At 50.0% G+C, this 15,608-nt stretch overlaps 5 protein-coding genes across 5 annotated transcripts; 3 read left to right on the top strand and 2 right to left on the bottom strand.

Annotated features, from left to right (window-relative positions):
* Positions 1–583: 583 nt before the first annotated feature.
* Positions 584–2,010, top strand: NEUTE1DRAFT_64368 (uncharacterized protein; the record flags this gene model as incomplete). The annotated part of the gene is made up of 2 exons (XM_009853416.1): positions 584–933; positions 1,080–2,010. 2 exons carry the CDS (start codon positions 584–586, stop codon positions 1,921–1,923), a joined length of 1,194 nt encoding a protein of 397 aa, XP_009851718.1.
* A 339-nt stretch (positions 2,011–2,349) lies between these two features.
* On the top strand, positions 2,350–3,053 carry NEUTE1DRAFT_83045 (uncharacterized protein; the record flags this gene model as incomplete). The annotated part of the gene is made up of 2 exons (XM_009853415.1): positions 2,350–2,728; positions 2,795–3,053. 2 exons carry the CDS (start codon positions 2,425–2,427, stop codon positions 2,875–2,877), a joined length of 387 nt encoding a protein of 128 aa, XP_009851717.1.
* Positions 3,054–4,053: 1,000 nt separating this feature from the next.
* On the bottom strand, positions 4,054–4,358 carry NEUTE1DRAFT_117202 (uncharacterized protein; the record flags this gene model as incomplete). Its single annotated transcript, XM_009853414.1, has 1 exon — positions 4,054–4,358. The coding sequence occupies one exon, from the start codon at positions 4,343–4,345 to the stop codon at positions 4,100–4,102; it is 246 nt and encodes an 81-aa protein (XP_009851716.1).
* A 580-nt stretch (positions 4,359–4,938) lies between these two features.
* Positions 4,939–7,922, bottom strand: NEUTE1DRAFT_122706 (uncharacterized protein; the record flags this gene model as incomplete). The annotated part of the gene is made up of 10 exons (XM_009853413.1): positions 4,939–4,974; positions 5,072–5,161; positions 5,342–5,492; positions 5,660–5,826; positions 5,940–6,706; positions 6,779–6,954; positions 7,031–7,064; positions 7,115–7,311; positions 7,417–7,515; positions 7,597–7,922. 10 exons carry the CDS (start codon positions 7,920–7,922, stop codon positions 4,939–4,941), a joined length of 2,043 nt encoding a protein of 680 aa, XP_009851715.1.
* Positions 7,923–9,454: 1,532 nt separating this feature from the next.
* Positions 9,455–14,050, top strand: NEUTE1DRAFT_130153 (uncharacterized protein; the record flags this gene model as incomplete). The annotated part of the gene is made up of 8 exons (XM_009853412.1): positions 9,455–9,718; positions 9,800–9,823; positions 9,898–10,090; positions 10,152–10,547; positions 10,626–11,210; positions 11,282–11,393; positions 11,496–11,780; positions 11,842–14,050. The coding sequence occupies 8 exons, from the start codon at positions 9,455–9,457 to the stop codon at positions 13,901–13,903; spliced, it is 3,921 nt and encodes a 1,306-aa protein (XP_009851714.1).
* Positions 14,051–15,608: the final 1,558 nt, after the last annotated feature.

The following is a 15,608-nucleotide window of genomic DNA, read 5'->3' as shown; positions in this document are numbered from 1 at the left end:
CCTGTCTTGAGTTGCCACTGACAACGTAAATAGCATCATCAGCAAACATGGCAGTGTCTTTGTGCAACCATGCCGCCCTCAGCCTTGCACCTTGCTTTTCCCATCTTTCTCAATCCCCAACCCAACCATGGCACTTCGGTGCCGCTCGAGCGCATCACCAGCGCGGCCGTTCGTCCAGTCTTCAACTCGATTCAGTTCCTTCGACTGGGAACGCCTCAATGCTGAGACCTCTCAGCCCTAGCATGTGTAACCTTCAGTCCTGGTTTGTCCTACGCGGGTGCTTGTTATTGGCAGTTGAGTTACGCTGGTCAGCCGCCAAAGCTGAAGTTGCGTCGCTCCTCGGGAGGTGACCTATCGCTGTAATGTAATATCGGAAGCGGCACGGAACGAAGCCTTCTACCCGGTTCCTCGCACCTGTCTCCTTTCATCGCATCTGCCTCTCGTCTATCTTGGATTGAAGCACCAAGAGGCACGGATTATCGCGGTGGAGTTCATCTTCAGTCTTTTCGCACCCAGCTCCAGTCCAGTCGCTCTTTAGACCTCGATAAGCAGCCAGGACTCCAATTGAACGATCAAATCCGACATGTCTTCATCGCGAGCGCCGCCTGCGCCAACCCCGACGACACTCCTCAACCAAAAAAGGGCATCACCGACCCTCATGGAACCAGACTCCCTCATCACTCCACCAGCGTCGATATCAAAGTCCATCGCATCTCGCTACTCGCAGATTCACAACCAGGAAAACACAAGTATACGGACGGCCGGTACCCGTTTGCAGATCCAGGTCGACTTCAACCGCGGACTATGGAATTTCTGCCTGGCAAATAAGCAAGTTGTAGGCAATTGTTGGATGCCGGGGGCTTGTTTCGATCAAGACAAGTGTGAGGATGGGTGTGGGTTTTTGGATAGGAAGGATTTGAGCACCGCGCTGTGGTAGGTCTTCTTTTCTTTTCTCTCTTTTTCTCTGTGAACTTGGATGTATGAGAAATTGTACTTGCGCGAACATGAAGAAAGGAGGCAAGAAGAAAAAATGAAAGAGTGACCGTGAAGAACAGGAAAGTCAACTGACCGTTTGACAGTTCAAGTCAAGACTCCTCCGGGAACACCATTCGAGCCTCCATCTGCGTAAACGCCTATCTCACGCTCGACAACGGGCTCGGTCCCTTCCAGAGGATTGATTGCGGCTGGACCACCGGCATAAGTCATTACACGGCTTCGCAGGCCGATGCCATTCGCAATCCTGCCGTGGCCACCACTACATCCTCCTCTTCGTCAGGTTCCTCGTCATCAACTCCCCCCACCCCATCTCAGTCGAGCGGCAACGGTGGAGGCAACAACAACTCGGCCAATATCGGCGCCATAGTAGGCGGCGTGATTGGTGGTCTAGCCATCATCTGCGCCTTCGGCTTCGCCGCCTACCTCGTCTGGGCCTACCGAGTCCGAGACCGACGACGGAAACAAGCTGCGCACAATGCCTCCGAACCCCTAAACGGGGGCAGTAACGGCGACGGTAGCGATCGATCTTCTTCGTTTTCTTCTGCTTCGGAAGACGACGATACCCCCAGCATGACCACAAACTTACCTCTAAGGGCCAACCTACCTCTAAGCCATAGTCCAGACACCGGTGGCCAACCGTACCAGCGGCCTCCTGAAATGGCGCAACATGTGAGAGACGCGGAAGGCGGTGGTGGTGGTTGGGGACCGAGAGAGATGGAAAGCGGATTCGAAAGGGGCGGTTACGCACACGAACAGCAGGGACTACATAGCGACGGGTCGCATGAGGTGTTGTCGGTTGAGAAGGTGGTAGAGATGCCGGTGAAGATTGAGCCGGTGGAGATGAGTAGTGGGTGGGAGGATCAGCCTCCTGGGATCCGGAGATATGGGAGGGAAGGAGGAGGGGGTTATGGGCATGAGATGAGTTAATAGGAACGGAGGAGGAGACGAGTGGTCGTAATAGAGCTCCAGTCGACCACTTACGGGAAAGACTCAACGCACGAGGATTTTCATGCTCCATCAAATGGCTCTTTCCAGTGCCAGTCGCTACTCTACCTCCAACTAGGTCGCTTAGGGCGTATTTCTGTGATGGTACCTTACCATGATCCTCTAGCGCCAACGACTCGGTGACTAACCCTATAAGGTTCGGGCCAGGCCATTGCGGTTACACCCGAGTCCGCTGGGTTGGGGGCCGACATGGAATGACTACCCCAGTATAAGAGAGTCGGGATCACTCAACCAAAAGTAATACGAGGAAAAGGACTTGGCATGCGCAACTGACCCCGCCTGGCATGTATAAGTCGAGGTCAGCCCACCTCCTCGCCCTGTCCATACCTCTATCTACCTCTACGCTGGTATGAACTGATTCCATCCTCTCGATTTCCAACTGCCTGTCAACCTACAACTGAGCTTTCACAGAAGCAGCCCATCATGGACCCAAAAAAGGATGAAGCAAAGGCCGAGCCAGAGCCCGAGCCCGAGCAGCCCTTGGTCCCCCTCACCAAAATTACCGATCCCAACAACGTCTTCTACACCGATGAAAACGGCGTCAAATACCATGTATGCCTCCCGCGGTCAGGTGAACACCTCAAAACTGCCGATGCCAACTTCATGTCATACACCGATGATAAGGGCGTCTATAAGGAAATTTACCTCCCACAGGGCACCGTGAAAACGGCCTGGGACCACCTGGAGAATGAGCGATGGGATGAGCTTGCCAAGTTTGAGCCGTACAGTGAGTACTTATACCTACCTACACTCCCTTCTATGACAGTGAGACTGGTCCTAACTTATCTTGTAGCGGACCAAGGATATACCGAGGAGGATTTCAAGGCGTTTGAAGAGCGTCTTGAACGACGACGACGTGAAGGACGAGAGAAGTAGATGCTGTAAAGTAGGTACCTAGAGGTACCCAGGGAAGGTCGTCATCCAGAGAAGAGGGACTCGTTCACCCATAACCCATGCTTGTTGAAGTGAAAAGATGGAACGAAGATACCTATTGATGGCAAAGATGATTAATTACCTAACTGTAAGAAGAGAGGCCTGCTACTCACTCCTCATTGCGCTTTTCCTCCTCGGTCGACACCTTTCTCCTTTTTTCTTTTCCCTTCTCCTCATCCTCCACTTCCTCTTGTACTTCGCGTTTCTTCCCCTTTCCCTCTCCCTCAGTTTCCTGTTCCTCCTCTCCCTCCGTTCTCTCCTCCTGTCCCTCGCCTCCAGAGTCAATATGAATGACAGACACGTCCACCACATTACCTCTACCCCCCAATGAACGCATCGTCGCGTTAGCCGCGTCAATGCTAGCTTGACTAGGTGGGCAATGGCTGCGAACCCATTCCCTCTTCTCTTCCAACCTATGTTTCGGCTCCCCGTCGTAAAAAGTCACCATCCATTCGAATGCCGATGCGTCGCATTGATCATACTGTCTGACGCCCCTAGCTTCTAAAATCTCATCGCGCATGCTCATAAGCCAACCATGAACAGCTGAGGTGTGTGACGCATCGTTAGCAAAGATGCAGGAAATAAGAGGGAGTGAGGTAATTGAATGACCAGACAATGTGCAGGGTTGGGAGTTGTTCCTCATTGCAGGCATCCTTTACAAATTGCCCAACCGCTATCTGTTGGCAGATCATTGCGATGGAAGCGAGCCATGATTTCCACACAGTCCAGTCCCTCTTTCTTCAAAAACTCACCACAAACATAATCCCCAACCGTAACAAACCCCCCCTCCTCTCCACCTTGACCCCTTGGCGTGACCTTCAACCTGCTCCTTCCCGCCGCCGCCGTGCGCAGCGGCCTATCCTCCCCGCAGCACTTAATCAGAAACTCCTTGTCGGAATCCTCCTCCCAGTTTTCATGATCCTCCTCCTCATTCTGAGGTTCCTTTGCCCACGGCCGGACGTCGTCGTCCAGATCGGCGTAGGTCACAAACTCGCCCTTTTCCTCGCTGTGCCATTCGTGCCACTCTACCCAGTTGGATTCCCATGTGTCGAGGTCCGCGCAGGATACCGAGATGGAGGACGCCGGTGGTTCGGTCATGGGGAGGAGGGCGATGGGGTGGTATGTGCCGGTGCTGGTGTTTTCGGGGTCGTTACAATTTTCGGGGTCATTCTGGTCGTCGATCTGCCGGTTCCTGGAAGAAGAAGAAGGGTTCCAGGTGTCCTTTGGCACCGCGGCGGTTGGCCATGACGGAAATTGTCGAGGAAAAGGCGCCTTTGAACTCCCAAAACAGTCGATCGATTTCTCGAGAGAGGCGGGCACCTCCCGCCAAGCGTTCAAGCTCTTCGTACGAGCGGTAGAGACGAGGCTCCCGTTCTGACTGGCCTGGTTGGGAAGTTGTGCAAGTTTTCATTGTTGTCTGCGTGGTCCTTGTGTTGTTTGAATCTGTAACTGATGAAGGAAAGAAGTTGAGAAGGAGACCGGACGTGGAGTTGCCTACCTCTAGGTACCTCTACACATCACCCCTGGAAGGTTCGTTAGCACGGGACTTGACTGAGGTACGCACTCTTCGCAACTCGACCACCATTCAACCACATTTCATGCAAGAAGTTGGTATCAATCAGATCCGTCTTGGAGAGTTTGTATATTTTATCTGATTTCCTGTTTTTAATATAGTTATCCCGTCATCTTTCTATGAGGCTTTGTAGACCCCTGTCACAAGCACCGCGCTAACAAACTTGTACAGCGGAGTCGCACTGCACGGGCCAGCTGAGTTTCGTCTTTCTTTCCTTTTTTTTCTGTCCTTCTTCGCTTTTGTCTCTTTTTTCCTCCATCTTTTTTGAGGTATCCTTAGAATTACAGTGCTCACTTTGCAATGCGCAACTTCTGTTTCCTATATCGAACTTTCCTAATTCATCAAATTCTTGTATGTTTGACCCGCATCCAACGTTCCCAAAGATCCCCGCAATTTCCCAGCAGCCATCTTCCCCAGCGCACGCAACTTCTTCACGAAAGGTTGGCATCCAAAATGAACTTGAAGTCCTGAACACATTTGCAACAATATCATGTTAGCAATCTGTCTGTTTTCTCATTTTTTTCTGGCGAGTGATATGTGGGGGGTCAGGTCAAGATCACTTACATCCAGTCTCTCGTTCACCGCATCACTGCTGGCCGTACCAAAGGTGAAGCGGGCAATGTTCTTCTTCCTTTGTTGAAGGGAGAGTATGCTCTTTTGTTTAATCGTGTTAGCTCATGATGCCTTTTTTTTTTTTTTTGCTTCCGGTTTTCTTCTTTTTTCTGCTTTCTGTCGTTGCTCCGACTTTTTTCTTTTTTTTTTTTTCTTTTGTTTTTCTATGGTGGAATAGGGGAAAATTCTATTTAATCCTAGGGCAAAATGTAATGGACTCACCCGCTCAACAGTCCCCGTCATGATGTACCTCGTCACTACAACCTCTTTCGTTTGACCTATGCGTCGCGCTCGGCCGATGGCTTGTTCCTCGACCGAGGGGTTCCACTGCGGTTCGATGATGTGGACGTGGCTTGCTGCCGTGAGGGTGAGGCTTTTTGGATTGGGGAGGTATAAGTATTGTGGCCGAAGGAGATGAGGGCGTGGGGAAGAGAGGATGTAAGGAAGGAGGATTTACTCGGTGAGGAAGGTGAGGAAAGGTGAGGAAAGGTGAGGGAAGGTGAGGAGATACGTGGAATGGTGAGGTGAGTAGTTGCTTACCCGATAGCCCCTGTGCCAATTGATATGAGGAGGACAGGGACCTGAGAGTCTTCCTGAAAAGCCTTGATATGTCTCAGACGCTCTGCGTTATTGGTTCGTCCGTCGATCTGTGCGTGAGGAATTCCAGCTTGCTGTATGAGCTGGGCGAGATAGTGGAGGGTTGATGTCTAAGCGGAAAAAAGTAGATTGGCAGAGTGTTAGTTGACGGGAGTCGAGGCGTTGCCTGCAAAAAAAACACTTACTGCTTAATGCCAGGTTGAGCTTGAAGGGCCTGGAGCACGTTGTCTCTGATCTTCAAGAGCTTTGTGGAGTGGCCATTGTCCATGGACAGAATGAGGGGGCTCATTGCACGATCGCTAACAGTCCCTGGCAAACTGGCTGGCGTGAGATAGCCAGTGTTGCTTGCTGATATCTGGGAGCGAAGTGGTCGCGAGCACTCGGGACAAAATTGATGATCCTTTAACAACAGAGATTCATCCGCATCTTGCGATGAACAAAGTTTACACAGCATGTCGGCATCCTCGGTTGGCTGCCATGGGTCGCCCGGCAAAGATTGTATAGGTGGTAACGTTCCGAGGTCGTACAGCCTACGTAAGCTTGTAAGAGTTCTGAAGACTACGATGACTTTCTCCTTTTTGACCTGCTTGGTCTTGTCGGCGCTACTGACAATGTTATCCAGTGCATGTTTCGCGGTGCTCAGAATCTTGTCATATGCCTCCTGCTCCTCTATTGAGAGTTGCAGATAGAGGATTTTCTCGGATAAGTTGGGGAGGTTAAGACACTTGTTGGTGCGGCGAAGACAATGTTGGCGAAGATAAAACCGTAAGGGATTAGTACATTTTTGATCTCCCTTCTCAAGGGGTACAAGCACATATCTCCGAAACATGGTTTTGTCAGGATACGGCGGGACTCGAAGAAAGTGGGCGAGAGACGCCAGATCATCGAGCTTGTTCTGTATGGGAGTACCCGTTAGGCACCATCGGCGATTCGTGCTCAGACTGGTCGCCGCTCGGAATTGCTGAGAGGATGGATTCCGAATCCAGTGTGCTGTTATTGCCTGATCAGCAAGGGATTTGCTATAACGACCACATGCACTGCCATGGAAAGTTCAGTTCTAACCTTCGTCCAGAACAACTCTATACCAGTCCATTTTCTGAAGCAAGCGAGCCTTTCTATGATCAGCAGCAAGCGTTCTGTACGTAGTAAGAACTACATCAGTTGACGCCAGCGACTCGGGGTTTTTATGTCGACCTTGACCATGAAACAGGATGAGATTGAGGGCTCCAGGCATGTGACTAGAGGTACATAGCTTGTATCAGCTCACCAAGGAGCCAGTAACTCCAGATATCAAGTGCTGTGCGGTGGACATACCTCGCTATCTCTGCTGCCCAGTTGTGCATGAGCTCTTTGAGCGCTCAGTACAAGTTCGAATACGGGAGTTCAACGGACACTTACGTGCTGAGGGTACAACAATCAGAGTAGCTTGTGTTGGTGTTTTTCGGTCTGCTTCAGCGACGTTTTGCGACTGGAAAGGGAAATGGGGAAAGTTGCGAGCATCCCCTATAGTGCACAGGATCGTTGTGAGTATTATAAGTGACTTGCCCATGCCCATCACGTCGGCAATGAGCCCACCGTGGTTTTTTTGAGAAATTCTTGAGTGACTTCATAGGTGAAGGTGAGGTAGTTAGATATCTGTCAGCACTGTGTTGTACACTGCCTCCGTTTGGTGCCTGAATGCGTTTAAGATGATGACATACCCTGAGCGGATGGAGGTATTGACACTAGCATTTGAAGCTTGAGAAAATCGATTTCCAGGTTCTCGTTTGAGGATGAAGATGACGGCCTGTACCTGGTGCCTGGATTTTCAGTTAGCAAGCACCGTAGTGATGTATTCGTACATGGCCAGAGTTCATAGAGACGCGAGAGCGGAAGCGTACCTCTTCAGCGTGGATTTTAAACCTGAAGGAGGGTCGAACGGGAGTGCCGGATCAAGAGGCACCTCGTCCAATGAATCCAGGATATCGTTAACTTCATTAGCAATTCTTGCTCTGACAGCCCACAAAGGATCGTCGTTGATATAGGTTCCAATAAGATGGTTCATATTTCGGTCACGGCCAGGAAGCGCCAACCACTGGGGATTGGAGTAGACAACTTCCCGGCTGAGTTCTCTCGGATGTTGAAGGAAGGCGGAGACGTTCCCCAATTTGTCGGCAGCATCATCCTCGACAGCTTTGTCTTGGGGACCAAAAACATTGACTGACATCCCGTCCAGCACTGCATCTTTCTTGATTCCCTTTCTCCGTTTTATCAGGGATCCTGCGACAAAAAGTGCATCGAATCTGACATTGGGTATGTGATCCAGTGCCGCGAGCCAGTTTTGTGTACGTTGGTCAACAACAGCAACTGCTGTCCCGTCTTCGGACGATAAACAGAAGAAGCGCCCGAACCTTGTCACGGGAAAAGAGACGAACGATACATGGTTGATGGTGTGTTGGACTTGGCTTTTAAGTGCTTCAGACCCGTCAAGACACTTGGCTTTTCCGTCGAATAACTGGTGATGGTCATGTGAGTATCTAGTAAGTCACCAAAAATCCTCGAACTCTTGGAAATTCTGAGGTTGCAATGCTGTGAATAGGTAAGGTGCTCATGGAAGACTTACGGCTCCATAGCAAATCTGCATGCGACTATTGCTGGCAGCGCTTTCTTCGAACGTGTTTGACAAACGTCGTTTGGTTGTAGGATGATGGGTTGCCATTGCTGCGTGTCAAAACATTGTCTTCGACACCTACCTAGCGATGAATGTATCGTGAAGGCTTGCACGTAGAGGTAAAGGTAGGTTTGCTGAGCGGTATCGGACTGCCACGAGATGGGAGACATGGGGACTATATTCGAGACTTCAGACCGTGGCGAAGCCGTATGTTTTGATTCACGTTGATTGGAGACATATGAGAGATTGCCCGTGATCCAAATGGCGGCCTGCTTTGCACCCGGCTCAATCGCTCAAAGTGATGGTTCTCAGGTGTACGTGTACAATAGGTACCTCTACAAACCTGGTTTGTATGTTAGTTTGGTTCTTCGGCCAGAGGTTGAACAGGGGAGATTTAGAGCTCTTATTGGCTCCCTTGGAGTTTTCGTTTGAAGTGACTGACAATGACCAGGGGGTAATACGTCACCAAAGCATCTTTTTATGCCTTCCTCCGTCTCTTTCGGGACCTCCAAGATTGGAAAATATAAGACGGATCGAATGCTTTTCCTACCTTCGGTGGCTCCAGAGGACAAATGGGCGTTTTTTGTACCAAACTAACAAAGATACTAGGGTTGGATTGTAAGCACTGCCATGCTTGGGCGAGCTCAAATGTCCAATCATTGGGCATGCGAGGGAAAGGGGTGATGGTGGCTTGGATGTTAGCGTGAAATGTCCCTTGTCTGAATGGGTCGCAACCTCCGTCTACCTTCAAATTGCGTACATGGCAGTCAGCGGGAAGGTACACTCCAGTCTCGGGGTGGGAGCCTTACCTGCCTACCTGATGACATCCATGTCATGACAACTGGAACCTTCGGCAATCTGTACCCGGGCAACCACACGCGTCGTGTGCAAGTTGTCTCTATCTGCCTACCTTCCACCTCTAGGTATGGGACGCACCTGTCAACCTTCCGAATGCGCCTCACTCCTGTCATCGCTCAATTCTCGGATCGTGATGTTATTTTTCCCATCTTCGGCACGCTTTCCGTACTACAAGAGTTCGACTGACGTTGTCTTCGCTTTCGCTGCTGTGCCGCCATCCACATTCCGCCATGCCACAGTCGCAACACCCAGACGGGTTTACGCGCGCCCTGGCCAAATTCAAGAAGGGTCTCGATCCAAGAATTGCCCATGATTTTCCCATCAGTACACTGGAAGATGTCCGGGATTTGGCAGACAAAATTCAGCTTGAGCAGGGACCGCAAGGAAAGCTCCGCCACCTGCAGCGGCTCGAGCCCTTTATTGAAGCAATGACCCAGCTTGGTGCGGTTATTGAGGTTTTCACAAACGCAAGCGAATTGATATGCTTCATCTGGGTATGGTGACGTGATATCCGTTATATACGAGTACCAGTCCTCTATATGCCTTCGTTCCACTGACTCTCTGCACGATCTAAGGGCCCCATCAAATTCCTTCTTATGGTGAGTATACCTTCCACATTGCTGACTTTGCGTACCATCGTTCTCATGTTGACCGTATTCCTCGCCCTCCACAGCTTGCAAAGACGCACCTCGATTCCCTCAACAAACTCCTCGAGGCGTATGGAAAGATTGCTTCCAGCATTTCCGGCCTGGAACGATATAAAGAAGCCTTTCAAAGCCATCCACCTTTGGCCAAAGTGCTCGAGGACTATTACTCGGACATCCTCAACTTCCACGAACGAGCAATTGAAGTTTTCACACGACCGAGTATGCTACTGCAGAGCCCTTATCCTTTCATGAAGCTGACACAGCTCTGACGCTTTTACAGACTGGAAGATGCTCTTTGACGCTGCCTGGAAAAGGTTCGATTCAAAGTTCGGACCTATTCTCCAAAGTCTAGATAGCCGCAGAGCGCTTCTGGACAGTGAAAAGGCATCGGCGACCCTCTATGAGATCCACCAGGCACTGGAGGAGATCAAAGAAAATGGCAGAGAACAAGCCGATATGAAGAGGCTGGTGGAGGAAATGAAGCATGAGCAGCTAAAAGAGCTGATCAAGAAAAGGTTGGACCCTCCAAACTACCTGCAGCATCACGAGCAACTTTTGCGAAAAAAGGCCGCCGATTCAGGGCAGTGGATCTTCGCAGACCCCAGATATCGAGTGTGGCACAACAGCAATCTTTCTGGGAGCAGGATACTCTATGTTCATGGGAAACCAGGTGGTGGTAAGACTTTCCTTCCCTGAAGGTATTCTGTCCCCAAGTCACAAGCAGGGCAAACAACTGACAGACTGGACATCACAGGAAAAAGCACCTTGATGTCCACCGTTATTGAACGACTATTGGGTAACAAGACGGCCGGCGCTGCTGTCGCATTTTTTTACTTCCGTCAGTTACAAGAAGACAAGAACACGTCCAGGGGCAACTTAGACAATCTCCTGCGCGCACTTCTGTACCAGCTCATCGATCAAGACCCTGACCTGACCGATTCGATTACCAACATGTCAAGAAACGACCAACTCCGACTCAGCTCCACAAAGGAATGGAAGGATCTCGTTTGCAAAGCTGCAGGAACTCAGGCAACGCTTTACTTGGTTCTTGATGGGCTGGATGAGTGCCAAAGTGAGGAAGAAGAAGACATCATCGAATGGCTCTTGGGCCTGAGCCAGTTCGTCCTTGGACTGAGAGTCATTGTCGCCGGCCAAAGAGACAATGTCACGGATAGACTGTTGTCTTCCCAACCATCAATATCTCTTGACACATCAACCGAGCATCACCGCGACATCACGGCTTATTGTCAAAAGGGTTCTAAGAAAATATGCAGAGATTTCGATGCGGAACCGTCCTTGGAAAATACAATCATAGAACTTGTTTCCAGAGGAGCCAAAGGTATATCACATCCGATCTTCCGTTTAACTGCTTAATAGTCGACTGACTGATTTTCATCTCATACTACCTAGGCATGTTTCTTTATGCAAAGATAGTCCTCGAACATCTACTCGACCAAACGTCGGTCCATGACTTGGAAGAGCAACTGAAGCCAGGGGTCTTTCCTGACAGCCTAGAGGAAGCGTATGTCCACACTGCACTTCTTTGATGTGGAAGGGTAGATCTTGTGACTACCTGGGTACCGAACAAATCTAAGATACCTACCTAACCTACAATCCGTGACAGTTACAAAAAGGTCGATGAACGTGTGTTTGAGAAGTCTGCCCGACCGAGAAGCGCCGCTGCGAGCGAAATCTTGAGCTACGTTATAAGCTGCCAGCGTACGCTCTTCTGGAGGGAGATACAGGCCTTCTTCTGTATCGATGCGTCGAAGGGGGAAGTAGTCCATAAAAAACTGATGATTAAGAGCTACAAGGAGCTCTGTAGCTCTTTCCTGGATTCAAATTCTTTGAATAAGAACTACACTGGGCCCGAGGACGAGGTGGTACTAGTACACGAAACAGCGCGCGAGTAAGTTCTCACCTCTTAATCCTTTTGGTGTCTACTTTGACTAACTTATGACGTCAAACAGATTTCTCATACGGAAGAACAGAGTGAACATCCATGGCCTGAATTCCAGGCTCTCGATGTTCTGTTTTCAATACCTCACATCGCCGCCGTTCACTCTCGGAGTTTCAGACGAAGATGTGTTGTCGCATGCCAAAAAGGGATACTACGCCTTACAAGACTACACAGTCCAGTACTGGTTCGACCATGTTCTCGAATGTATCAACTCCTTTGACCCAATTTCGGACCGTGACAAGTGCCAGGAGGTTTTCAACCTCGCCCGGATCTTCCTCAAGTCTTATGGAAACCGCGAAAAGATGGCAGAGCTCCTTCAAGCAGAGACTTACACGGAGTTCACTGATGCAATGACCCAGTACCTTCCAGCTCATGGCCGAGAACGCAACTCTTTCCTCTGCATCGAGATACGAACAGAGTCGCTTCGACAAAAGATCGCCAAACTAGACTTTGAAACCTTTACTGTGGAAGAGCAGAGAGTCTTTGGCAATCTCCACGGGTCCAGAACGTTATACAAATGCTCAAAACCCTGGTGTGAATTGTTCAAGGGGGGACTCGCGAGCGAGGCAAACCGACGAAAGCACATTGACGAGCACGAATTTCCACATCGATGTGCATATCATGACTGCATGGGATTTAAACTGGGATTCAGTACGGAAGACGAACTTCAGAGGCATAACACGAAGTGGCATACTCAGAAAGACGACACCAACAGCTTTCCCATCTTTCCCAAGCTAAAATTGTCATCTAGCAGTGCTGAAGACTCCATGTCCAGCGATATGGAGAGTAGCCTCCACGAAGCGTGTAGAAGAGGCAATATTGAGAGAGTTAGGCAGCTTCTGAACTCTGGTACGGGGAAGAAGGAGATAGACTCTGGTGAAAAAACAGGGTACCCGTGGAGACGGCCACTTGACATCGCCGCTGAGATGGGGCGTAAGGAAATATGCGATTTGCTGATATCCAACGGTGCGGACGTCGACATCAGTCATGGAGCACCACTCCGAGAAGCAGCGAAGGAGGGACATCTGGCAGTATGTAAGCTGTTAATTTCTAACGGTGCGTCCGTCAATGTCGACGACGGACGACCACTCCGAGAAGCAGCGCGGAAGGGTCATCTGGAAATATGTGAGTTCTTGATTTCCAAAGGCGCATTCGTCAACATCGGCTATGAAGAACCATTCCGAGCAGCAGCGGGGAATGGCCAGCTGGCAATATGTGAATTGTTGATACAGCGAGGAGCAGATATAAAGTCCATGGGCTGGATCCAGTCGTTACATGATGCAGCACAAAACGGGCACATTAACATAATCGATCTACTTCTCCACCGGGAGGGCATAAAACCGAACAAATCCCTCCAAAGTCCCACGGCGGCAGAAGCGGCAGCTGCCAGAGGTCAAATTCCGGTATTACGTTTTATGCAGGCCTCTGGAAAGGTAGACATGAGCATGAGTGTCAACCTCCTTCGATCAGCTTGCCAAAACATCTCCACTTCATCGGACACTGCTCGATACGTACTGAGTAACGGCCATGCCGATCAGGCGGACGAGAAATGCATATGGATGACTCTGGATGCTGTGACAGGTAGCCGCACCAAGGAGTTCATAGACGAAGTCGAATTTACTTTCGACATGCTGTTGTCCACGGCGAACCCGGTGCTCAGCGACGTCTTGCGCCTCCGAAAAGAGCTGGGGTATAAGAGAGAAATAAGACTAAAGAAGTCAAAGTTCGGCAGTCCCAGAAGGCATAAGACGAGAAGAGATCAACCAAGGCAGCAACGGTTGAGGGAGAAACGAAGACCCTTTTTGATCTCAATCATGGAGTACCCGAAATGGAGGATCAACGATTACACTTGGTTCAGATTTATGAAGACAAGAAAAGATTTCGAAATGGAACTGGACGATGAGCTTAAAGAAGTCGTCAACAAGTTTGTGAAAAGGATTGAGGACAATAGGAGCACGAAAATTTTTACAGATGAGCCTGAAGTGGAGGGCAAGGGCGGGCCGATGGAGACTACGAGAGAGACGGATGAGAACATGGATGAGGAGATGGATGAGAAAGACGATCTGTCTTGAAGGGCACAGGTTCCGTACATTTTCCGCATTTGCTTTTGTCTTCGATCGATACATTATTTTCCGTCGATTTCCTCACATGATATGACGCTATCAAAACTCTTCAAGCTTTGTTGGGAATCTGTATTAAATGGTATACTTCATCTTCGATACTTGTTATCCTTCTTTGAGTTAGACTGCAAAATGAGACCAAGAAAACTACTGAAAAGGTACCTCTAGGTTGCTTTGGAGGTAGAATCGCGAGTGTAGTTCCTTTGCCTTCTAGCACTCGAAAAACGGACGTACCTAGGGAGTTTTTGAGCATGCATGGAGTGTAGCTCTTGTATCTCCTGTTCCTCAACCAGCCGCCAAAGGACCAAAATTCAGCACCTTGGGCGCCCCAAAAGAGGCGCAAGGGAAGAGCCTGCGCTCAATGACAGTTCCAGATATAAAGAAGGGATATTTGATTCAGAATGCAGAATGATCTCTTAGTGACATTCCGGGCATAACTGGATGGGGCCAGGCCAGTGCGGTGCCTGCTAGTGCCGCTATCGAGGGGTAGGTACATCCTCGCAAGACACTCGCTCATAATTCTCCATCCAATCAGTATAAACTAGATCTCTTTGATAATTCCCAAGAAAAGTATCAAATCGATTTAATGGCAGATTTACACCTGTTTATATGCATAGGAGACCAAATGCGATTTCAAAATGTGCTTAAGGGTACTTGTCCTTGGCTAGAAGTGTCTGCAGCGGCTTTCTGTTTACAGCGGGCTGGTGGGCACGGCGGCCCGGTACCTATTGGTGGGGATGCGGTGTACCCTTCAAAACAACACCACGTAGGTCGCTCATCAATCTACAATTCGATGCCTACACCTTTCATAACTACCATATAACCACCAAGTACCTCACTGCCGATATGCCCCCATTTGCTGTCTTTCTGTTCTCTATACAAAGGCGAGAATTGATGCGAGTCTCACTAGAGGTAGGTCGCCTGGTTGCCCTGGCCAGTCGCGGCGGGCTTGTCACTGCGCGCTTGGACCACCGGCCTCCGCCCTCCGCGACCGGGAAATGGAAGTTAGCACCGCAACCACTGAAAAGCGGTAACCAGTCGCTGAAAGCATACCAGCCCTAACAGACAGTCGTTGTACTATGCTGATGCCAGCCAGATCGGAATGGAAACGGCAACGGCGAAAAGATGCGTTTGCTTCTTACTTGCCATGTCTTACGTTTACCACACGACTCGTCCCGGTCTCTGAGCATCATAAACGTCCGGTCACCGCGCATCAACCGATCTTCTCCCGCCTAGCTTACCCTTCGGATGGCTGTCCTACATGTACCGCTTGCAAGTGCTACCTTGCCTCCTTGCCATACTGGCGAATGCGACCCGACCCCTCCCCCTCTCAAAATGGGCCTTAACGCGCTTGTCGGTTGACCTTTGCTCATAGGCATATACACCGGCAACACCTTCTTGCTTTCCCAAATTCTTCATCCAATTGGACCTCAACACCCCGCACCACTTCCCATCCTCCTATCCTCCTTTACAGGGAAGCAATACATGTCGTCCCTCCTTTCACTGTCTTTCTTCACATGAAAACCGCTTACCCCTCCTTAACTAAAGACAACAAGGTCCCCGAACCGTTGAGCGATCGATCTCTCGGTAAACGGTAGCAGCACGCCAGGCCATGCTTTCTCGAGTCTTGGCGACCGGGCCGATGTCACCAAAATCA

Source organism: Neurospora tetrasperma (genome assembly GCF_000213175.1).
Source record: "Neurospora tetrasperma FGSC 2508 unplaced genomic scaffold NEUTE1scaffold_4, whole genome shotgun sequence".
In the NCBI taxonomy this organism is placed as follows: domain Eukaryota; kingdom Fungi; phylum Ascomycota; class Sordariomycetes; order Sordariales; family Sordariaceae; genus Neurospora; species Neurospora tetrasperma.
This window is presented reverse-complemented; position numbering and strand designations above follow the sequence as displayed.